The 24,733-nt window shown below is 39.3% G+C and overlaps 1 protein-coding gene across 6 annotated transcripts in view; it reads left to right on the forward strand.

The window, feature by feature from the left end:
- LOC128826611 (leucine-rich repeat and fibronectin type III domain-containing protein 1-like protein) overlaps positions 1 to 24,733 on the forward strand; it is a 232,637-nt gene that overhangs the window by 194,544 nt on the left and 13,360 nt on the right. For 5 of the 6 annotated variants that reach the window (XM_054009978.1, XM_054009975.1, XM_054009976.1 and 2 more), the window contains one exon: positions 12,281 to 13,675. In XM_054009978.1, the coding sequence (XP_053865953.1) occupies positions 12,300 to 13,675 (1,376 nt within the window). In that variant the 5' untranslated portion in view covers positions 12,281 to 12,299. Of the gene's footprint in view, positions 1 to 5,845; positions 5,868 to 12,280; positions 13,676 to 24,733 lie in introns of those variants that run through there. The other variant, XM_054009980.1, reaches the window with a different exon arrangement.

Consider the following 24,733-nt stretch of genomic DNA (forward strand, 5'->3'; position numbering starts at 1 on the left):
AATCTCAGTAGCAAATGAGACATGATAGGTAGGGTGGAGATAAATTGTGAAGGGCCAAGTGAAAGTAAGTAGTTTATTGCTGATGCTATATAGAAGGTGGAGCCAGTGGAGAGTTGCAAAGATAGTGGTGCAGTGGTCTAAGTGACGGGCTAGGAAAATGATCAAGTGCAGTTACCCTGCCCTCTATCTCTCTCTCTGGGAGCCCAGTGTAATTATGGGAGAAGCAGTCAAACGCCCATAATTCCCTGGGGAAATTCCTGTAAGTCCCTACATGCAGAATTAATGCTTAGCTCTTGCTCAGTAGGAAAGGTTGGTGCTGGAACTTGTGAAGAGCCGTCACAAGGCATCTGAGGTAGATACACCAAAGCAGTGGAGGGTGTTCCAGCTCTAGCTTTGGGGACCCAGCAGCCAAAGGCATATGCTGCAAAATTGTGCCCCAGTCCCTGGTTCTGGGCAATATTTGAAGATGATATTCAACAAGGTAGGTGTATTTCTGGGTCTGGACCACAGTTTCAAATGGGCGGGGCGAAGTTGTTTTCAAGACCTGGGATGAGCAGCTGTGTCTGCAAAACTGTAGCATAATGGAGGTGGCTTTTCTGTACCACTGCAGCACCAGAGCAGAGGGATGAGAGCTAGGTTCATAATGGAAGACAATGTGGTGATTGTCCAGTGGGCACTGTCATCATGGAGGTTCGCAGGGACCACTGATCAAGGAGATCAACATGTCAGAAGTCATGAAGGGATTTAAGCTATTGCATTTCACATATTGTGCAGGAACCATTGATGGGAAGCGATATTCCACTTTATTATTCGTGTACATTACCCCCTCAACTGAGATTGGACACTCATTGTGCTAGGCACTGCACAAATACATAGTAAGAGGAAGGTGCTGCCCCAAAGAGCTTATAATTTAGACAAAACAAAGTGAGGGACAAAGACAAAGGAAGTGCGGGAAAGTGACTTGCCCAAGTTCACAAGTCAGTGTCTGAGCAGGGTACGTATAGGCATAGTTTGACTTCTATATTTGGGAGGGAAGATCCAGTCAAGCCAACAGAGCTGCACATGAGGGGGCAAGTTCTAGGCCTGCCTAAGGCTTTGGGGGGGGGGAGGAATCCCCCCACCGAGGGTATGGAACCCAGGTCACCGGAGTCCCTGTCCAGTCATCTAACAGCCGGACCATGCTGCCTCCATGGAATAAATGTCTATGAATAAATCAGAAAGGGTTATTGCTCCATGGTTAGTGAGACATCAGGTTCCTAGCTGCATAGATAGGATGGCGAGGCGCAGTGGAGGACCACACAGTGGTTAGCTGTGGTCAGAGCAAATCTAATGAGAGTTCATGTTTGCTATTGGGAACAATTTTGTATATGGATGCAAGGTGTGTTATGGGTTTGCTGGGGGACCACATAGGCACTGCATGCCTAATGTCTAGCGTAGTCAAGACCTTGTAGACTTTGAAGTTTAGACTAGTACATTTGGATTGTAATATAATTAGGTGAGTTTTCAATGCAGTGTTTGGACAAGTAGGGCCAAAGCTCTTTTGAAAAATAATTCAGGACAACAGCAGTAATTCAGAACTGGATCCAACTTTCCTTTACTACAGTCTTCCTCCAAATGTCATTTGTTTTACAAGAGTAATTGCACTTCAATCACTGGTAGCACTAAAATTGCTAATTTTAGTGCCATAGTTTCACATTAACAACACTTAATTATATTTTTAACAGAATAATAGCTTAAGTGAGATGGTTACACACTGGCTTCTTGTATCCCAGATGGTGGTTAATCCATTAAAATGCATTAATATTTGCTAATGACAAAACAAGGGAATTATAACATTGCATTGCCGCCTGTTTTTGGATAATTGCACATCAGTTAATCATTTATGCCAAATGGAAGTGAAAAGATGGAGCCATTAGGGAGAAACAGGGTGCAGAGCACAAGATGGAGTGATAATAAAAACAGGATTGTCAAAAAAAGCAAATATTTGAAAAATGTAGCTAGTAATGCACTATGTTAAATATTTTAAAAGCTGACGATGGAAAAATCATTATGAAAAAAGACATTACTAAAGAGAAAGTTGTTAGAAAAATTAGATACAAGTTGCCTCTGATCATAATAAGGTAAATATTAGAATCATGTAATTTACATTAGGTACATTTTACTATATCTTTGTCTTGACTGTACTTAAAAGAAAAACTGATTTTATTGTTAGCCAAGTACGACCTGAAAAACGTTGCTCTGATTCAGATGTTTGAATTCTGCACCACGGGACAGACATATAAAAGTTATTATTTTTGTAGTTCAATCTCAAGGTGAGAAAAAGCCAGCAAGGAAATTTTAATTGCACACTTGGGATTAACTGCTCAGAAAATATCCCATAGAGATTTTGTTCCCTAGAGATTATAATGGTTTAAATACTCATCCACAATTAAAGATTTATTCTAACAAGTCAATAATTACTTAAGTGTAAAAAAATTGTTAAAACTATTATTTCAGTTCTCTGTGACTTTGCTCCTATCAGACCTGAAATAATAGTAATGTTGTATAAAGTTTGGTGATGAGCTAAATTTAAGACCATTTACAATTTCATGTTATGTCTGTGCAACTCTGATGCTGATCTCACTAAACAGTGCTTTTCAGAGTTAACAACTTCACCATGACATTGTTTCTTTGATGGTTAATAATTATATTATACAAGATCAAATTCCTTATACAAGTCTGTCTGTCTGTCTTTGTAAGTGCTATTTTCAGAATGCTAGTCATCATAATATATAGGCACCAATGCAGATATTCTGTGACAGTTGAGTGTGGTAAGGCTATTATAACACCTGTTAATTAAATAAACACATGTATTATAATATATGGAAAGCTCTGGGTGCATGCAGCACTCCATGGGTCAAATATGACATATGAAGAATCCTCCCCTGTTCCTGCAAAAATATATGCACTCCCCTTCTCCTTTTCCTAATTCAAAAAATGTTGCATCCAACACAGGGGAATTCTATATTAGACCTCATCCTGACAGATAAAGAGGAACTGATCACAAAACTAAAAATTAATGGTACAAGCTGATCACATTTTTAATGTGCAATAAAGTCCAGAGTTCAGACCGTGTGTGTGTGTGTGTGTGTGTGTGTGTGTGTGCGCGCGTGGATGGATGGATGGATGGATGGATGGATCACCTGGGAGGAAGAATTTAATCAGAAAAATGTGAGTGATAATTGGGAATTGTTTAAGAACACTTTACTAGAGGCCCAAAAAGCCATAACCTCACAATTAATTAAAGAGACCACATTGGTTAAAAAAATCAATCTGGTTTAGAGGGGAAGTGAAGGCAGCTATATATATATATATATATATATATATATATATAACAAATTGAAGAAAGGTAAAGTTGATAGTAATGAATATAAATCAGAAGCTAGGAATTGTAGAAAATTGATAAAGGAAGCAAAGGAACACAGGGCAACATCTATAGCCAACTGAGTTAATAACAAAAAGAAGGAATTTTTAGGTATACTAGAAGAAACAGAATCTTAGCAAAGGCACTAGTCCTTTACTACATAGAAATGGTAAAATTATCAATAATAATGCAGAAAACAAAGAAGCGATCAATAAATGTCTGTTCTATATTTGGGGGGAAAACAAATGGCTTAGTAATATCGTATGATATCACTCTTTCCATTCCACTAGTATCTCCGGAGGATATTAAACAGAAACTGCTAAAGTTAGACATTTTTAAAATCTGTTGGTTCAGATAACTTGCACTCAAGAGTTTTAAAAGAGCTGACTGAGGAGCTTGCTGGACCATTAATGTTGATTTTCAATAAGTGTTGGAACACAGAGGACTGGAAGAATGCTAATGATGTGCCAATATTTAAAAAGCATAAATGGGCCTGTCAGTCTGATAACATTAACAGGCAAGATAATGGAGTGGCTGATATGAGACTTGATTAAAAAGAATTATAGTAGGGTATTATAATTAATGCTAATCAACATGTGATTATGGAAAATACATTCTGTTGAACAAACTTGATATCTTTTTTTACAAGAGTTCAAGTTTGGTTGATAAAGGTATAGTGTTGTAATATACTTAAACTTTTGTAAGGCATTTGACATGGTACCTCATGGTATTTTGATTTTAAAATTAGAATATAAAATTAAAATTAACATGGCACACGTTAAATTGATTGAAAACTGGTTAACTGATATGGCTCAAAATGTACTTGAAAACAGGAACATTTAATGTGGATAAATGTAAAGTAATGCACATTGGAAAAAATAACCCCAACTATACATACAATATGATGGGGGCTAATTTAGCTACAACGAGTCAGGAAAAAGATCTTGGAGTCATTGTAGATAGTTCTCTGAAGATGTCCACGCAGTGTGCAGAGGAGGTCAAAAAAGCAAACAGGATGTTAGGAATCATTAAAAAGGGAATAGAGAATAAGACTGAGAATATATTATTGCCCTTATATAAATCGATGGTACGCCCACATCTCGAATACTGCGTACAGATGTGGTCTCCTCATCTCAAAAAAGATATACTGGCACTAGAAAAGGTTCAGAAAAGGGCAACTAAAATGATTAGGGGTTTGGAACGGGTCCCATATGAGGAGAGATTAAAGAGGCTAGGACTCTTCAGCTTGGAAAAGAGGAGACTAAGGGGGGATATGATAGAGGTCTATAAAATCATGAGTGATGTGGAGAAAGTGGATAAGGAAAAGTTATTTACTTATTCCCATAATACAAGAACTAGGGATCACCAAATGAAATTAATAGGCAGCAGATTTAAAACAAATAAAAGGAAGTTCTTCTTCACGCAGCACACAGTCAACTTGTGGAACTCCTTACCTGAGGAAGTTGTGAAGGCTAGGACTATAACAGCATTTAAAAGAGAACTGGATAAATTCACGGCGGTTAAGTCCATTAATGGCTATTAGCCAGGATGGATAAGGAATGGTGACCCTAGCCTCTGTTTGTCAGAGGATGGAGATGGATGGCAGGAGAAAGATCACTTGATCATTTCCTGTTCGGTTCATTCCCTCTGGGGCACCTGGCATTGGCTACTGTCGGTAGACCAGATACTGGGCTAGATAGACCTTTGGTCTGACCCGGTACAGTCGTTCTTATGTTCTGTAACTCACTGTTGAACAGGTGTGTTTCTAGTGGGGTCCCACAGGGATCAGTTTTTGGCCCTACACTGTTTTAACATTTTTTAATGACCTGGAAGAACACATAAAATGATCACTAATAAAGTTTGCAGATGACACAAAAATTGTGGGAGTGGTAAATAATGAAGAGTACAGGTCACTGATACAGAGGGACCTGGGTTGCTTAGTAAGCTGGGAACAAGCAAACAATATGCGTTTTAATACTACTAAATGTAGATGTATACATCTAGAAACAAAGAATGCTGGCCATACTTACACGGTGGGGAACTCTATCCTGGGAAGCAGTGACTCTGAAAAAGATTTGGGGGTCATGCTGGATAATCAGTGTGCACATGAACTCCCAGTGCAACACTATGGCCAAAAGGTCTAATGTGATCCTTAAATGCGTAGGGCACACAGCCACTGACTGCAAATGGAATGCATTTTACCCTTCTGTTGCAGACATAGATGTTCCTGGAAGTTTAAGCTATCACAGGGAAACAGGCATAAAGACGAATGGAAATGCCATTATATTTTTATACATCTCACCTAATATGACATGGGAAAAAAGGTTCTGACACCAGCTGAAACTCCTCATCCCACTGATAGAGGTTTATCATCCTTCAGGGATCAGAGGTTGAAGCAGACCATTCTTACTGCACTGGAGAGATGGAATTTGGTGCCACTTTTCTCAACATTCCTGCCCTAGAGGTCAGTTTGGGACCCTAAGACTATACATACAGATATGGGTGTATAGCCTCAGCTGGTGTAGATTGTCAAAGTCTTTTGGGTCAGGACCCTCAATATTGGAAACGTTGGTCTTCCCTGTGAAATCTGTATAGTATAGGGTAAAAGCAAACAAAAAATGAGATTTCACAGTGGGAGCCAGATTTCATGGTCCGTGATGCGTTTTTCATGGTCATGAATTTGGTAGGGCTGTAGACATAACCCATTATGGTTATTAAAGACCCCGTGTCTTTTTTTTTATTTATTACATAGGAGTGTGAATGCAGGGAATTAGTCAAATTTCAGGTCAGGTGGTGCCATTCTGCTCCCTTAATTTCCATTTAATTCAATTTCCATACAAGTTTGTTCCATATCCTAAAGTATTGTGTAGCATTGTTGTGTGTAGTTTAACAGTTGCCCCACTTCATTCTAAATGTGGCTGAATGTCCGTAGTGAAGAAGCAATCTATTTATCTGTAGCTTGTAAAGGACTTTGGGTTTCTTTGGGATGATGGGTATTATAAGAGGCAAAAAGTGCTATATAAGAGCTAAATATTGTTGCTGTTGCTGTCACATGGAGAGTGTACAGCAGTCTCTCTTCATAAATGTGATTATAACCCAGAAGGATGGATTTCATGAAGATAGATATTTAAGAGCTACTGTAATTAGATAGGTTTCAGAGTAGCAGCCGTATTAGTCTGTATCAGCAAAAAGAACAGGAGTAAATTTGTTAGTCTCTAAGGCTTGGTCTACACTACCCCCCCTAATTCGAACTAAGGTACGCAACTTCAGCTACGTGAATAACGTAGCTGAAGTCGAAGTACCTTAGTTCGAACTTACCTTGGTCCACACGCGGCAGGCAGGCTCCCCCGTCGACTCCGCGGTACTCCTCTCGCCGAGCTGGAGTACCGCAGTCAACGGCAAGCACTTCCGGGTTCGACTTATCGCGTCCAGACTAGACGCGATAAGTCGAACCCAGAACTTCGATTTCCAGCCGTCGAACTAGCTGGTAAGTGTAGCCAAGGCCTAAGGTGCCACAAGTACTCCTGTTCTTTTTGTAATTAGATACAGGTTAACTAGGTGACAGCTGAAGGGGTGGGAGGAGATGAAGGGATCAGAGCTGTCTACAATAGTGTAACCACCAGGAAGGGAGAATTATTAATGAGATTACTGGGGTGAAAATGATAAAGGAAAATGGAGGCTGAATGTCAGGAAAAACTTCCTGAGTTAGGTTTGTGAGGATGTGGAATATTCTCCCAAAGCAAGTAGTGGAAACCCTGTTGTTTGTGAAATTAAAAACAAAACTGGGCAAAACACTGGAGAATACATGTTCTCAGCAAATCCACGATGAGTTGCAATTTTATTTGCAATATGACTTTTGCAAATTTTAAAATGTAGTTAATCCCAAATCTTTTTTATTGAATAATGTATAATGTACACGTGGAGAGTGTACAGCAGTCTCTCTTCATAAATGTGATTATAACCCAAAAGGATGGATTTCATGAAGATAGATATTTAAGAGCTACTGTAATTAGATAGATTTTTTTATTGAATAATGTAACTACTATATGTTCAGTATCAAAGGGGTAGCCGTGTTAGTCTGGATCTGTAAAAGCAGCAAAGAGTCCTGTGGCACTTTATAAACTAACAGATGTATTGGAGCATGAGCTTTCGTGGGTGTCATGCATACGAAGAAGTGAGTTTTCACCCACGGAAGCTCATGCTCCTATAAGTCTGTTAGTCTATAAGGTGCCACAGGAATCTTTGCTACTATATGTTCCTCTTTAGTGATTTTTATGTCTGTTATCCTGAACTAATTGGAACATAATGGATACTTAGACTAACGTGCTGGATCTCAGATGCCATGTATATCAGGGGATATGTATTTTTGAAAGTATAAATATATTTTAAAAGAAAATAATTTAGTTTTACTCCTCACAGTTATAATTTTCCTGAAATCACAACAATTTGTAGAGTAGGGTAGTAGAATGAAGTACTGCAAAAAAGAAAATTAGAAAATTGATTTTTTTTAAACAAGCAAATGCATTTTTATATACATCGCTACCTCGATATAACGCGACCCGATATAACACAAATTCGGATATAACGGGGTAAAGCAGTGCTCCGGGGGCGCGGGGTTGTGCACTCCGGTGGATCAAAGCAAGTTCAATATAACACGGTTTCACCTATAACGCGGTAAGATTTTTTGGCTCCCGAGGACAGTGTTATATCAAGGTAGAAGTGTATATATAATATATGTGATATATTAATAGCACATTACTACATTTTTTCTGGAAAGAAGTTTTCTGGAATTCTGTCCTTTTCAGATATACCTTTAAAAATTATTTTAAATAGAATATTACAACTTTTCACTTTTCCCCATTTGACAATGTACTATAGAGACTTAGTAATTTAATTTGAATAAAATATATTTTCTTAACGCTGAATTAGTATTTTAATTACATTATCAATTAAAGTTTACATTATTTTTATTTTATTGTAATTCATTCTGAGTATTATCATCATCATTGTACTAGTTGTTATTATTTTAAAACTTATTTTATCTTTTCCCATTACTACCAGTGCTCCAGACACGGAACTAACTCCTGATCAGCTAGGATAATTAATTACTTCTTGGAGCAGCTAGTCCTGGAACCCACAAGGGGCTGGGCAAATCTTGACTTAGTCCTAAGTGGACACAGGATTTGGTCCAAGAGGTGTATATAGATGAACCATTGAGTAATAGTGATCATAATGTAATTCAATTTAACATTCTTGTAGGCAGGAAAATACCAAAGACACTCATCACAGTAGCCTTTAGTTTCAAAAAGGGGACGTACACGAAAATGAGCAAACTAATTAAATGGAAATTAAAAGGAACAGTCACAGGGTAAAATGTCTGGAAATTCATGGAAACTATTTTAAATGCCCATAATGGTGTCTCAAACTAAATGTATACTACAAATAATAATTTTTAAAAAACCCAGCAGAGTCCCAAAAACATGCCAATAAGTCTAAAAAGCAGAGTAAAAGAGGTAGTTGTAGTAGAAAGAGAGCCTGAGACATAAGCCCTTGTATCAGAGGCCTGGTATGAGGCAGGATCTGCTCACAGAATTTGGCAAGAACAGGGCTGATATTGCAGAAACATTCCTAAGAAGTGCTGTCACAGAGTGCTCATGCAAACACATCCCGATATCAAGTGATACCAGAACATCCCAATATCAAGGATGGTACAAAAACATTCCCCAAGAACAACAGGAACACACTGACGCCTCCTAAAAGATAAGGTCAGGATGACAGTATGTAATAGAGATGTTTTGATCACACCAACATGTACAAAATAATGGGTAATAACTAGCGACATTTGGGGGCAGTAACTAATTACGTCAGGGGGCAGTGCTAACTTGTTTGTATTGGGGTATAAAGATGTATCTCGGAGTATCTTTGTGTAGCGGAAAGTCCCGCGGTTCACTGAGCTGGTCCATTGTTACGGACATACATGTATTAGTCGTCCAGTAGAGTCTGCGCAATACTAGTACCATACTTCATCGACAATAAACCTGGCTAGGTGCCTTCGTTCCTTAACAGATCTTATGGTCATTGGGTGGTTCACTCGAGGTCTGCCATGCCAACTATCTGTGTAGGGCTGGGGTGGCACACAGAGGGAACACACACACACATCCAAACATCTATCAACATCTAACCACAGTAGTTAGAGGCAAAAAGGCATCCTTAAGATTGGAAGTAAAATCCTACTGAGGAAAATAGAAGGGAACATAAACTCTGGCAAGTCAAGTGTAAAAGTATAATTAGGCAGGCCAAAAAAGAATTTGAAGAGCAACTAGCAAAAGACACAAAAACTAACAGCAAAAGAAATTTTTAGGACATCAGAAGCAGGAAGCCTGCCAAACACTCACTGTGGCCACTGGATGATATAGGTGCTAGTGGGGCGCTCAAAGAAAAGCCTGGCAAACAGTCAGGCACTCCATTGCAGAGAAGCTAAATTAATTCTTTTCATCAGTCTTCACTGCTGAGGATATGAGAGAGAGTCACACACCTAAGCCATTTTTTTTTTTAGGTGACAGTTCTGAGGAACTGTCCCAAACTGAGGTGTCAATAGAGGAGGTTTTGGAACAAACTGATAAATTAAACAATAAGAAGTCACCAGGACCAGATGGTATTCACCCAAGAGTTTAAAGTAACTCAAATATGAAATTCCAGGCCTACTAACTATGGCACGTAACCAGTAGCTTAAATCAGTCTCTATACCAGACAACTGGAGGATAGCTAATGTAACACCTGTTTTTATAAAAGGCTCCAGAGGCCATCCTGGCAATTACAGCCAATAAACCTAACTTCAGTACCAGGGAAATTGGTTGAAACTATAGTGAAGAACAGAATTATCAGACACATAGTTAAACATAATGTGATGGGGAGTGTCAACCCGGCTTTTGTAAAGGGGAATCATTTCTCACCAAAATATTAAGAGTTCTTTGAGAGTGTCAAGAAGCATGTGGACAAGGGTAATACAGTTGATATAGTGTACTTGGACTTTCAGAAAGTCCTTAACAAAGTCCCACACCAAAGGCTCTTAAATAAAATAAGCAGTCATGGGAAAAGAGGGAAGGACTTCTCATGGATCAGGAACTAGATAAAATATAGGAAGCAAATGGAAGGAATAAATAGCCAGTTTTCACAATGGGAAGAAGTAAATATTGGAGCCAGTGCTATTGAACATATTTATAAATGATCTGGAAGAGGGGGTAAACAGTGAGGTGGCAAAGTTTGCAGACAATACAAAATTATGCAGTATATTTAAGTCCAAGACTGACTGCAAAGAGATACAAAGGGATCTCAGTAAACTGGGTGACTGGGCAACAAAATGCAGATGAAATTCAATGTTGATAAGTGCAAAGTAATGCACATTGGAAAACATAATCCCAACTATATATACAACATGATGGAGTCTAAATTAGCTGTTACACTCAAGAAAGAAATCTTAGAGTCATCATGGATTGTTCTCTGAAAACATCCACTCAATATGCAGCAGTAGTCAAAAAAGCTAACATGTTAGCAACCATTAGGAGAGAGAGAGGTAATAAGGCAGAAAATATCATAATGCCACTATATAATTCCATGGTACTCCCACACCTTGAATACTGCATGCAGTTCTGGAAAAGATACAAGGAAGGGCACAAAAATGATTAGGGGATGGAGCAGCTTCCATATGAGGAGAGATTTTCTTAGAAAAGAGATGACTAAGGGGGAATGATAGAGAACTATAAAATCATGAATGGTGTAGAGAAAGTGAATAGGAAAATGTTATTTACCCCTTCACATATCACAAGAGCGAGGGGTCACCTGATGAAATTAATAAATAAGCAGTTTTAAAACAAACATAAGGAAGTACTTCTTCACACAACACACAATCAACCAGTGGAACTCATTGCCAAGAGATGTTGTGAAGGCCAGTGTGGCCATTCTTATGTTCTTAATCTTTTTAACAAAGCCTGTCTTTTTCCCAGGCATTTAGGAAAGAAATGGAGTGAAGGTTTGAGGAGTCTTATTTTTATTATGCTTGCTGTGAGTGGTTACTGATGGATTTTTATTTATGACAGTGGATGTGCAGCCCATTGTACGTAATTTGTCCTTTACGGTTATTGTACATTCTGGTATTGTGGACACTCATAGGCTGCAGTCAGAATCAGGGCCTCATTGTGCTAAGTGCTGTATCACTCACAGACATGGCCCCAGCTAGGAAGAACGTAAACTCTAATTTAATATGAAAAAGAATGTTAATTTGGTCTGCTCATAAAACATCTCCTAAACAAAGTGTATGGAGAGAAAGAGAACTTTTACCTCTGGATGCTTCAGGTCCCTGTAAATGAATAGATCCTATTTAATCCCCAGCATTCAATTTTTTTCCCCCCTAGTATTTACCTCACTTGCTACCACCATTGTGCAACATTTCCTTCTAACTTGTAAGGCAGGACAAGTCACCTCCAAAGCCATCATTAATGCTTGTCCGTGAAGAGCTAGATCCTGGAGGAGTGGTAATTGATTCTCAAGATCAGTGCTTCAGTTCCCACAAATAGCAGACCTCTCGTACAGTCTTATCACACCTCTGTTAACCTCAGAGAGCAATGTACTTTTGCTTTACCATCAGGCCTGTGAGTTCTTATGATAAGATAACCAGATCAAGTGAGCTAAGAATTTTAATGGCTTAGCTCAGCAGATTCCCAGGCTAACATTATCAATTAAGTCATTTCAGTAATTCCTAGAATTGCATGTCTGATTTATTCAGAAGCCATAATTATAACAAATGTTTAGATGTAAATGGTCTTTCAAAGTTTTTGTTATTAAAATGGCTTTATCTGGATTTCTTGTTTTCTCCTTTAGGTTTGCTATCTTTCTTACAATGGAAAGGCTGGTTATCTATCTATTGGTTATTAGCACTGCTGTGAAGGCTATGATGTGTCCAAAACGGTGTATGTGTCAAAACCTATCTCCATCCTTCACCATCCTCTGTACGAAGACTGGGCTTCTCTTTGTGCCCCCCAGCATTGACAGGAGAACAGCAGAACTAAGATTAATGGATAACTTCATCACCACACTTAGAAGAAAGGATTTTGCAAACATGACAAACCTTATTCACTTGACACTATCAAGAAATACAATAAGTCAAATCATGCCTTATGCATTTTTTGATCTTAAAGGCCTTCATGCATTACATTTGGATAGTAACAGACTGACTTCTATCAATGAGGATCATTTCAAAGGTTTAATTAATCTTCGCCACTTAATACTCAGTAACAATCAATTGAACTATATTTCTCCTGGATCTTTAGATGACTTTATTGAAACACTTGAGGACCTGGATCTATCATATAATAATCTTGTTAATATTCCTTGGGATACAATTGGAAAGCTTTCTAATGTCAATACAGTCAGTTTGGATCACAACCTCATTGAGTTTGTTCCAGAAGGAATCTTCTCAAACCTTCACAAACTTGCTCGATTGGACATGACATCCAACAAATTGAAAAAAATTCCCCCTGATCCCCTGTTCTCTAGGATCCCTGTGTATGCTAAATCTAAAGGGTCTCCATTGTCCTCTCTGGTGCTTAGCTTTGGAGGGAATCCTCTACACTGCAACTGTGAATTAGTGTGGCTGAGACGCCTTACCAGAGAAGATGATCTAGAAACATGTGCCTCACCACCAGAATTGATGGCCAAGTACTTTTGGTCCATTAAAGAGCAGGAGTTTGTCTGTGAACCTCCAATGATAACACATCGAACGCCAAAACTGGTGGTTATGGAGGGCCAGAGTGTCTCTTTGAAGTGCAAAGCGGTCGGTGACCCGGATCCCTATGTTCGCTGGATCTCCCCCGAAGGGAAGTTGGTCTCCAATACGTCTAGGACAATTTCCTATGAGAATGGAACTTTGGATATTTTGACTACTTCTTTGACAGAAAAAGGTACATTTACCTGTATAGCATCGAATGCTGCAGGAGAGTCTACAGCTTCTGTTGAACTTGTTGTTAATCCTTATCCTCATCTTGCTAACAGTACCAACTGTGATAAAGATGCTGAGTCTGGGCCTTCAGACATTCTTATATCTGCTAAGTCAAGTTTCCCTAATGAAACTAAAGCTCAGCAAGAGAAGAAGGTTGTGGTTGCTGAGCTGACCTCATCCTCTGCTCTCATACAGTGGCCTTCCCAGCATCATATCCCTGGAATACGAATGTACCAGATTCAGTATAACAGCTCTTCTGATGATATACTAGTTTACAGGTAATCCTATTCACATAGCAATTCAATTGTCATTGTGAACTAACAAATAGGAATAAGAGAAAATGGTTGTATATTTAAAATTCCCTGATGTAATGCCAGGTATGTTGCAGGCATTAACTGTGTAATGAAGGGAGCAATGGGGAAATGCTTTTCATAGCCTGTTTTCCATTTGTTGTCTCCCGTTACTGAGGAATTATAATAAATCTTACTAATAATACATTACCTTCTATGATGCCTCCCATCCAAGGATCTCCAAACACTTCATAGCCAGGAATTAAGCTTTACAATCCAACAACCTGTATGAGGTTGGTAAGTATTCTCCACATTTTCTAAATGATATATAGAGAGAGGTGAAGTGGCTTGCCCAAGTTCTCACAACAAGACTGTGGCAGAGTAAGGAATTACAACCCAGATCTTCCAACTCCTGGGCATGGCCATGGAGTAATTTCATGAGCTTTAGGAGAGTTACTTGCATCAAAATGGCTCCCGAGGTTTAGAAACAGTTCCATTAACTAGTTAATGCAGTGACTTTGAATCGCAGGAATGGTGACTTTTTGCATATGGATAACATTGAATCCATCTGTATTTTTAAGCAAAAGATCAGTGAAATATTACTTACATTTTAGGCTAACTAAACATGTATCTGATTCATCTAAAAATATAAGGAAAGAGAAAATATTCAGAATACTAATTGTAGGAACTTGCTTTATATATCTGTATTATATATACTATAAATGTACTCTTGAAGATATATATTTCTAATTCTTTGTCTCATACATGCCCCTAATCAGTTTCCAACATTGCATATTTAATTTATACTACTATTTTGGGGATGCACTGGGCTAAATTCAACAGTGTAAATTGCACATGTAGTTGAAATGGTAACATAGTTTATTTTGCACCAATTTGGCATTTAGAGACTCAGAAATACCCATTTGGAGGGTGTGGGGGGCAAGTTTTAAAACTTGCTTGGCTTAACTATTTGACCTCCATAGATTTTGATGGGCATCATGCAGATTGTGTGTTACTGCTCCCATTTGCAGTATGTGGTCTGTCGTTCTGTTTATAGTCCTTTCTGCAAATAAACCGGGAAGATTATAGTTGAATCAGGAACTAGCATTTGAGCATATCAATCAGTATTTCATACTGAAGGTTCTAGAAGGATGACATTTCTAAAAATAATGGTCCTGATTCTCCTCTCTCACCAGTTTTCTCGTATTATAATGCCTTTGATTTCAATTGAGTTATTCCCAGTTTATACCAGTGTAAGTGAGAGGAAAATCAGACCCAGTAGATTTAAAATAGACTGGATAATGCTATAGAAAATATTTTACAGGGAACAGAGCTACACTGAAAAGGGTATGGGATAGATGCTACAATGGGACTTTTTGTATCTCTGATTTCTGCTATTCTAAATATAGTCCCATCAGAAACCTAATGTTTTTTTTTTAAATATAAATAACTGTTTTTATAAGTCCTTGAGGTAAGGTTTACAGGTGGAATTTTAGGACTTGCACTCCTAAATCACTTAGGTCTTCTAGCCCTATGAAGACAATAAACGTTCTGCTGTTGTCATGTCCTGATGTAAAACGCAAATGTTTTTCTGCATCATTTGTCATGGCTCATGGGTAGAAAGGTGTAAACTCAAGCTAAGGTTCAATATTATTAATGCTTTTACTCAGCTCTGAGTAGATAATCCAGAGAGGAATGTTGCTGAAAACATTTCCTCAAATGTCTAGTTCTTGCAGGGACCACAGCATGCGAATATCTGTCAGCTTGTATTGCTTATTTATTCTCTTTGTGCCTTGATGAAAACCTACCACTGAGTTCTCGGAAAATCCAGTTTTTGAAAAATGGAGAGCAATGTACTCCATGCGGAGAAGTTTTAGTGCTTCGTTTCATGAGAAAAGCACTGGCATGAAATATGAACCCCAAACCATGAAGTAAATTACAGATAATCAGAGTAAAAACTATAAGAAGTTGGTTAGCTTCAGTGGGGCACAGGGCAAATTTTGGCCTAAAGTTCATAAGAAAAGTATGTTAATCTTAGACAAGATGCTACAGGTAGGGGTTGTTTGGGCCGTTATTTATATCATACATTAGAATGATTAGGGAAAGGCCTATAAAAACTGACAGAGTGCAGATTAGCATTGCCATTGGATAGGCCTAAATCTCCAGTAAATAAGTATCTTTCTTTCACACTTCTTGGTTTAGTTAGTGATCTACTTTACGGTTAGTGCTAATTTTAGTAAGGGGTAAAAGTATGTCTGCTGTTGACTAGCTAACGGGGAGGTGATGATTCTGTATTAGCTCTTGAATCTGTGAAACACTAAACACTGTGATCTGAATTCTTTGCAAAAAATTCCCTTTGGGATAGAAGAGTCATTTTACACCCTTCTTCATCTCCTGGAATAATGGCAAGTTAGATACTATGACATATTCCAAAACAATGGGGACAGTTTTAAATTATGCCTATTGAACTTTCTAAATCTTTAAAAATATATAAATGACTCATATAATCTCTTTAATAAGACAATCTGAAAACAGCTAAATTAATTGGTGCTACTAGATGGCCTTGTTCCTAGACAAGAATTCTTTGGAAGAATTTTTTTTAAATGTCTTCGTACATTCCTTTCACATTTCACAGCCCAGATCTCTATAAATTGAGAGGCTCAGTTTGGCAACAAAGCTATCATAGAAATTATGTTTCAAATCACAGAGCAATGATTCCAAATACTAAAATATAATAATCTATAGTATAATAGGCTTCTTAAAGACTGAAATTCATATGTTGTTCAGCTCCCACAGTGAGTAACTAGCATATATAGATTCTTAACGGAAGTGTTCAACTGAATTGATAGGGACTGGTAATTGTACTTTAATTCTGTATGTGTGGTTATCTGAGAAATTGTTACATTGTTTGTGCCATATCATAAATGTTTATGTTTAGTTGCATGGATTAGTCGGTAGTGCAGAATAATGAGAACTAGCAATCTCCAAATACCATGCTAATCCTGTGTGTTCATGGGCCAGTCACTTAACCATGGCATGATCCCAGTCTGTGAAATAGAGATAATGCAACCGGTCTGTTTCACAGGAGGACGGTGAGGATAAATTAGTGATTGTGTGAAGATGTAGAGATCTGTATAGTTGTATATTCAGAGAGTGACAGTTGTTGGACCTTGTTGTAGAAATATTACAGAAAGGAAAAAGCTTCCTTCAGCCTTGGGCACAGGCAGTTATGGAAACTTGGCCCATTGTTGAGAACGCTGTATAATCAGCTTCTGCCAGACAGTTCTTGAACCACCATAAGCAACTACATGATGTATCAAACGTGTTTCTACTTTGTGAAGGTGAGCAAGGTCTAATAGCCAGCATATGCCTAGACCATGTGAATGGCAGTCACTATGGTAACTTAATTTTATACTGAATCATTTAAATAAGTCTTTCCCCTTCTCAGTCTGTTTCCTCCTACCTACTCTTTCACCTCCTTTATGTGCCTCTCACTCTTCCTTCTGGTCCTTTCTTTTGGTCTTTGTAGATACGTGTTGACATTTGTAAATAAATTAATTCGCATCCACAATATGAATGCAAGAAAGGGAGAAGAATGATGAATTTCTGTGGGCACAGAATCGTGGAAAACTAGAAGGCCCTGCAGATAGTTACAGCTCTCGCTCCCTTCTGCTTCTCCCCACATCTTGTTTTTCATCCAAAAGTTTATTATAACTCACCCATAAAAATGTACCGGACACTGTAGCACAGTCTCCATTGAGGCACACTACACTGTTATACACATTTTAAAAAATGTTTGGTCTTGTGTACATTACTGAAGTGGAGACTTTTTGGAGGCTTGTCACTTATTTTGCATATCTCTCTGTCTATTGTATAATAACACCTACTGCTACAGAATCATAACCCCTTCCATGTGAACTTAATAGCAACAGTGAAGTCCCTTCTTAGCTTCCTGGAGGCTTTAGGTCCTCTTTCTTTTCAGGGTTTAAAAAGTCTGACTGGGTTTCATTTTATTTTACCAGTGGTTGGTAGATTTGTTTGTTCCAGGATTTTATTTTGTATTTATTCCTTCTTCCCAGAAACACAGGGCAATAAATGGATGGTGAGGAAATGTAATAGAGGCCATTGCTTCTGATTTTGTTCTGAAAATAATGTCTGAATATGTGACAGAATTGGGTTCAGAATCCCTATGTGGAAGAGGAGTACCTTGTCCCAGTATTAAGCCACAGGAAGGAAAGCCTCCTGAGGGTTTTAGTTCGTGGGAGAGCTCTGTGCTCTTTCCCGATGTTCAGGATCCCTAAGAAATGAATGCTTATGGCTGCATAGGACAGGAGACACTCCTCTCAAGAGACTCTTTGTATGCAGCATTGTTGTAGCCGTGTTGATCCCAGGATATTACAGAAACAAGGTGGGTGAGGTAATATCTTGTAATGGACCAACTTCTGTTGGTGAGAGAGACAAGCTTTTGAGCTTACACAAAGCTCTTCTTCAGATCTGGGAAATGTACTCCGAGTGTCACAGCTGAATGCAAGGTGGAACAGATTGTTTAGCATAACACACAGTTCACACACACATTCAAAGTGCTACTGTGATATCTGGGATTCCATGCTGAAGTTCCCAATGCTCCAACTCCCACATCTCTTTTTTCTCTCTTCTCCTGACTCTCCCCCTTTTCAAGCCACAACATTTTCCCCAATTCCACCCCATCCATTGACTATCTGAAATATTGCACCATATTTGGTATAATTTGCATATAGAATCACACACATTTTGCATGACAGAGTTGCTGTGGTAATATAAAATTGTTAAATTCAATACTAGTGGTATCATTTGGTAGTGTACATTAATAGACATAATCTGATGTTTTCTATTTATAACTAGTCCATTATCAAGTCCTGCTTCTGTTTCTGGGCATGGTTCCTCATCTTGCTTTAATTCTGGAGTAGGAGGCATTGTTACTCCAATGTGTTTAGGATTGGTAGTGTAGTCTGCTAGTCCTTAATCACATTCAGAGGGAAGGTCAGTCACTTTCCTGGCATGGTAGCTGGACTCATGGATGGTAGCTCGATGATCTGTTGAAGTATCCTGCATGTGTTAGCTGCCGCCTTATCACAAATTCCACGGATCCTGATCTAATTCATGCTATGCCTCCCGCAGTGATCAACAAGTGAAAGAGAACACAAATATTCTTGCTTATCTCTTTTTACATCAGTAGATTCACTTCTGTCCTTCTCTCTGTCTGTTTCAGCTGCATAGCATACAACCATTGATTCAACACCCATTTCCCATCCTTTAACCGAACCAGATATACTACTGATGGACTAGCTTTGTCCATGATACAGCAAAGATCCTCCCAACTGGCTTTTGGAAAGGACTTTTTATCTGAGACATACTGCACAAGTACCTGAACTCCCATTTCATACTCCTTGCCAGAAGTTTGGCCATCAAAATAACTTTTCATTTTTCTTTGGGCTTCCCCTAAATTAAGTAGCTCACATTTTATTTTTATATTTCAGCTTTGAATACATTTTTCACAGGTGAGATTTTTTATTTGTTTGTTTTGGCCTGGGTTCTGTTAACTGCTGTATTTTAGCATCTTCTCTTTTACTGCTGCTTGGATTTCTTTATTCTTTTCTGAGTCTCAGCCAACTTAGATACCTCTGCTGCTACATTTAAACTTTTTCTTCCGAAAAGCAGTATTAGTTGCTGCTGTTCATTTTTTCTTCTTCAGCTTACTAGCTATCCCCTCCCTCCCCCTTTTTTTTTTAAATCATCAACATTCTCTTTAACACTTACACTTTTTAACACTTGCACCACCCCAAGCACCACAGTGATTTTAGAGTCTGTGCAAAACTCCTTTTAGCTTCACATTCCTTTTCCCTAAATCACTCAGCTTCAGTTTTGCATTGTGAAATAGGACATTTTGCCCATAGTGACAAGCCAATGTATTCTGCAGCTTTAAGATTATCTCTGTGCTTTTTATACTCACTTCCCCCCAGCATAAAAACACCCTGAACCAGCCAGTTCCAATTAAAGAAGAGTGAGTAGCCCCAACCAAAGATGGACACTAAGCCATAAGTAGGCAGGTGGCTGGAGCCAGCAATTGAAGAAACCATATTTTGCTATTGATGTTCAGTATTCGATCAGTTCTATTTTTTTTCTTCACTTATTTTTCTGAAATTGATTCTGCCTGGTTCTGAAAGTTCAGAATATACATCCCCATAACACTTTCCCCACTGGTGCATATTTCTGACAAATGAAAAGGAAAATGTGAGTTTCATTTTTTGCTCTATCACTAACTGTGTTGCCTCAGGCCAGTCACTTAACTTGTCTGTCTGTTTCCCCTTCTTTAAAATGAAGATTAGTAACCCTGACCTACCCCCTAGACAATGGTGAGGGTTATTTAGTTAAGTCAGATTACTGGCAGTCCATCACAAGGAAGACAGCGTATCAAAATGAAATATTTGCTGTCACAATAAACAAGAGCAAACCCGTATTAAAAGAAATCAGTGAATACGGTGCAGATAGTAATCTGTCAAGAACATCAATGTTTCACAGAAATGAATATCTTTAAGTGCAGCTAATACAAAGAGCCAATGAACTCATGTGGGGGGCAGCTTCATACAGGTCTGCATACTGTAGTTTTTATTCTGCAAAACTCCAACACACAAACTTGGTGGGGTGGTGGGGGAAGAAGGTTACTCTTGGAGCAGTTTGTTGTATAGTCTTAGTTGTGCTTACATTGCAGATGATATTGTGAGGGTATTATCATAGCTGTGTCTGCTGAGTGCACCTTCTATATGTCAATGGTATCCTTTCAACTTAACCTGCATTCTCTCAGCAGTTCTAGCCCTGGTCGTAGGGATGTTTTGAGGCATAAGAGAAATGAAAAACCATGGATAGACCTTGCCTTGCCATATTAAAATAGGAGTTTTAACGTATCATTTCAAATTTTAGAGGATGGTGCTCATTGAAGGAGAGAGACCAGATTTAGAGACGTTCAGGAGCCATATATTTTATTTAAAATAAATTCTCTTGAGTATTTTAATGCAAATGTAACAAATTTTAATCTCCTTTGTTTATTGTGTCTTGCGGTTACTTTGTGTGTGTGTGTGTGTGTGTGTGTGTGTGTGTGTATATATATATATATATATATATAATATATATCTATCTCGTGTGCTATACCTCCATACTAGGAGTTTCCAACCCTGTGAAATTGTCATATTCCCTGTGTCAGCCCACCATCATCATGAGATTGCACCAGTTTTAGGAAATTAAAACTCTGTTTCTATCTGGATAGTTTTCCAATTAATCTTCCATAACAGAATTTATTTCCTGCAGGAAGGAATAAACTATTGTATATTTAAATGTTCATTGAGGGTGAAGTTCACCTGTGTGCAAGGGGCCAGCTCATTTAAATCCCTCTTGTGCATAATCTTTGTGCTGGCCCTCTGCAGAGGGCTAAATTTCATGCTTATTACATATTTGAATCTATCTGGACTAATTCATCATGTTTAATGGAATTAATTTCTTTTAGGTTCTTTTTCAAAGACAACATTTTGTCCAGATTAAGTAAAAAGTGCATAGATGGGTTTTCAAAACGCATTCTTAATCAATCTCCTTGGGGCGGCATAAAACGTAGTGTGCTAAAGTGACTTTTCTATGCTGTGTGATGGACATGTAGTGGCTCCCTGACATTACACTACTGCACTAGCTTCCCTATTTCATATAATTTTAATGATGCTCATTGAAAATAATTAGGGGCTGAAAGCAAATGATGAAAATGCGTCCAAAAATATGACAGGTTTCAGAGTAGAAGCCGTGTTAGTCTGTATCCGCAAAAAGAACAGGAGTACTAGTGGCACCTTAGAGACTAACAAATTTATTAGAGCATAAGCTTTCGTGGACTACAGCCCATTTCTTCAGATGTACTAGTGCCACTAGTACTCCTGTTCTTTTTGTCCAAAAATATGCAACTCTTCTGACAGTGATGTTGACAGCAACCAAGGGCCTGATCCTACTCAGGGCCGGCTCTAGACACCAGCAAAACAAGCAGGTGCTTGGGGCGGCATATTTGCAGGGGCCAGCATTCGGGCCATCCTTTTTTTTTTTTTTTTTTTTTACTCACTTCCTCCCCTCTCACAACCCTGCAGAAGCCACGGAGCAGCTGAGGATCCAGCATGGGAGCTGAGAACCCATGGGACCCTGGGAGCTGTAGTTCCTTGCCTACCTCCCTGCCTAAAAAGCCAGCCCTGGAGCAGGGAAAGAACTACATTTCCCAGCAATCCCTTGGCAGCTATCAACAGGAGAGGGAGGGGTAGGGTGTGAGGTAGCTGAGCCATGCTGCAGCTTGCTGTGAGTTGAAAGGGGTGGCACTGTGAATGGGGAACAAGTGTGCCCAAGGAGTAGAAGGCTTGGCCCCAAATATCACCCTCCGAAGATTTCCCCAGACTGGATTAAGGATACTGGTGTGACCTCACCTTGCAGCTCCCAAAGAAGGAATTGGGTGGACTAAATGGACAGTGCCCCTCTCTATCTGAAGCCTAGCAAGGGAGGTACGTGGATCCCACTAGAATTTAAAATGAAAAGTAATGGAGGGGAGGCTCTGGACCTGGGCAGCTTTAGATACAGTACCAGGCACTTAGGAAGATTTCCACTTCTGAGCCATGGAAGCAGAAATTGACTTTTCCTTTCCAGATATAGCCAATATTCAGAAAGGGAATCTAGCACCTGCCTTCCAGATTTGAACACCCTCAAAATTCAGGAGTGCTCAAGATCAATTCGGGCAACTGTTACTTCATTTCTCCCAAATCAAATATACTGATCCACTGTAACTTGCTGCAGAAAAAGTAGGATCAAATTGAGCAAGAAATGCTTCCCAGTGGTTTTTAGGACTGGAATTGCTATTTTCAACAGCCATTGCCTTTTTTTTTTTTTTTTTTTAGTTTTATTTGTTTAAAAGGAAGACAGTGATATTGCATTGGCAAATTCCCCATAGAAAGAAAGAGTGGAACAAAAGAATAATAAAGGCACCTCAACTTTTCCTCATTTATGGAGGACAGTCTTATAATATGCATCCAGATATCCTCCAATCACACAAGCTGAAAATTGTTCCACTTTACCGCAGTTCTGTAACCATATGGGAACCAATCCTGTCTGTGTTCTGTGCACATCCAAAATTCCTGCTGAATGATCCGCGCTGGGACAGCAGGATGGTGCAGGTTGGGGGGAGAGCCCAGGGCTGGGGTGGCGGGGATGGGGGGAGGGCACTGGTGGGGCGGAAAGAGGGGAGCTCAGCGCTGGGGCAGCGGGGGAGGGGGAGCAGCCAAAAATTTTTTTTTGCTTGGGGCAGCAAAAAACCTAGAGCCGGCCCTGATCCAACTTTCTAGCATTTTTTTTTTCCTAACACATAAATAACTCTAGCTTGAGTCCCCACCCAGTTGCCTGGGAGCCTCTGGGCACCATTGATAGGCATTTTATTTACCACTCAGAAGCACAGTGATCAGAGAGTTTAAACATGAAAACTTTATCAGGAAGAGGGAAGGGAAATGACAGGGCAACTTGTTTAAACCTTAAATCTTTACGGTTTCTACCACTATAGCCCCAAGGTGCATGAAATGAGCCATGAGTGGCTAATGGGATGTTGTCACCTTCCCAGCTCCCCTCTCACAGTTAGTTGGTCAGGAAGCCCCAAGGAGATGCTGGGTTCCGATTGCCAAAGCAGCTCTGGGAATCGACTACTTGACCAGCTATAGTGGCATTCAGCTGTGATGCTGGGTTGGGGAGGCCTCAGCAGAGTTCTTAGGCAGATGAAATGTGGGGCTCAGAACCCTTCAGATCTGCTCCCCACAGAGCCAAGCAGCTGTTCTCCGTACACTCAGCCCTCAGCAACACCAGTCACAGCTCTCATTTAGTGGGCCAAATTGCTAATTTGCTCCATCATTTGATGGTGATTGGTTACTCTCACCTAGGTGTTGCTAGTGACCTGGATCAGCTACTCTGCTGTCTACGGACAGTTTCTCAACTAGGATGAGATTTGCTGCCTGGCTTTGTCCATACACTGTAGTTTCTGGTGTAGGATTAGATAAACTGCTGTGCTTTTATCATAGGATACAGCTAATACTTTTAGCTCAGTTCTTTTAGAAAAAAAATAGTGCTATAAAGAACGGTACACAGAACCCTTACTATTTAACAGACAAAGTCAGCATCAGACTGAAATCAAAGACTATCTTTTTCTCTTAATTTTGCTTGGGGCCTCTTACCCAAGCACAGCAAACATTACTCTTCATCAGGGTGACTCTGAACCCAGTCATTGTCCAGGCAATACCCAGGTGGTTTACAACAGGGTCATCTCCAAAATATCAGCACCAAGTACAAAGTATAGCCAAATTATTCCCCAATTTCCCCCCAAACAATCCACAGGTAATATGTAAATGAGGCACTGCCTCGCTCAGTCAACTCCCCTTGCATTCCAGCAGGTGACAGCAAAGAACAGCGTTGATATGTAAATCAGGTACTGCGGAGAATGCAGTTGGTATTTAAATAAGGTATTGCCTCACTCCGTCGGCTCTTGCAGGAAATGCCAGCAGAGAGCCCACTCACTTACCTTCCAGCTCTTGTAGGCTTCAGGCCACAGGGCTTACCAATATAATTGCTTACATTATGCACAAACTAGCTCTACCTTTCAGCATAATTCTGTCCAAAATAGCTGTGTGAATAGAAAGTTAAGTTTAAAACCACATAAATCAGGAAAGTCTCCTTCTTGCCCCCCCCCCCCAACTGTGCGCCACTTTTTTCTTACCAGATCCGTTTCATGTTGGTTATTAATTTCAGAGACCAATTATTTCTCTGTGTGTTAAGAGGATATTGAAATTATGCCTTATGTTAGATACCTGTACTCACAGGTATATCTTATATATTGATCTTTGACTCGTGGGTCAGTTTGCAGTGCCTTGGCAAACTCTCCTTTTTTTCTCTGGTGGTTGCCATCTTGTGGTCCAGAATCTTAAGCTTTCATGTGCTCCAGTTCAAACAGGAATTAATTCA

Source organism: Malaclemys terrapin, chromosome 20 (genome assembly GCF_027887155.1).
Source record: "Malaclemys terrapin pileata isolate rMalTer1 chromosome 20, rMalTer1.hap1, whole genome shotgun sequence".
Lineage (NCBI taxonomy): Eukaryota > Metazoa > Chordata > Testudines > Emydidae > Malaclemys > Malaclemys terrapin.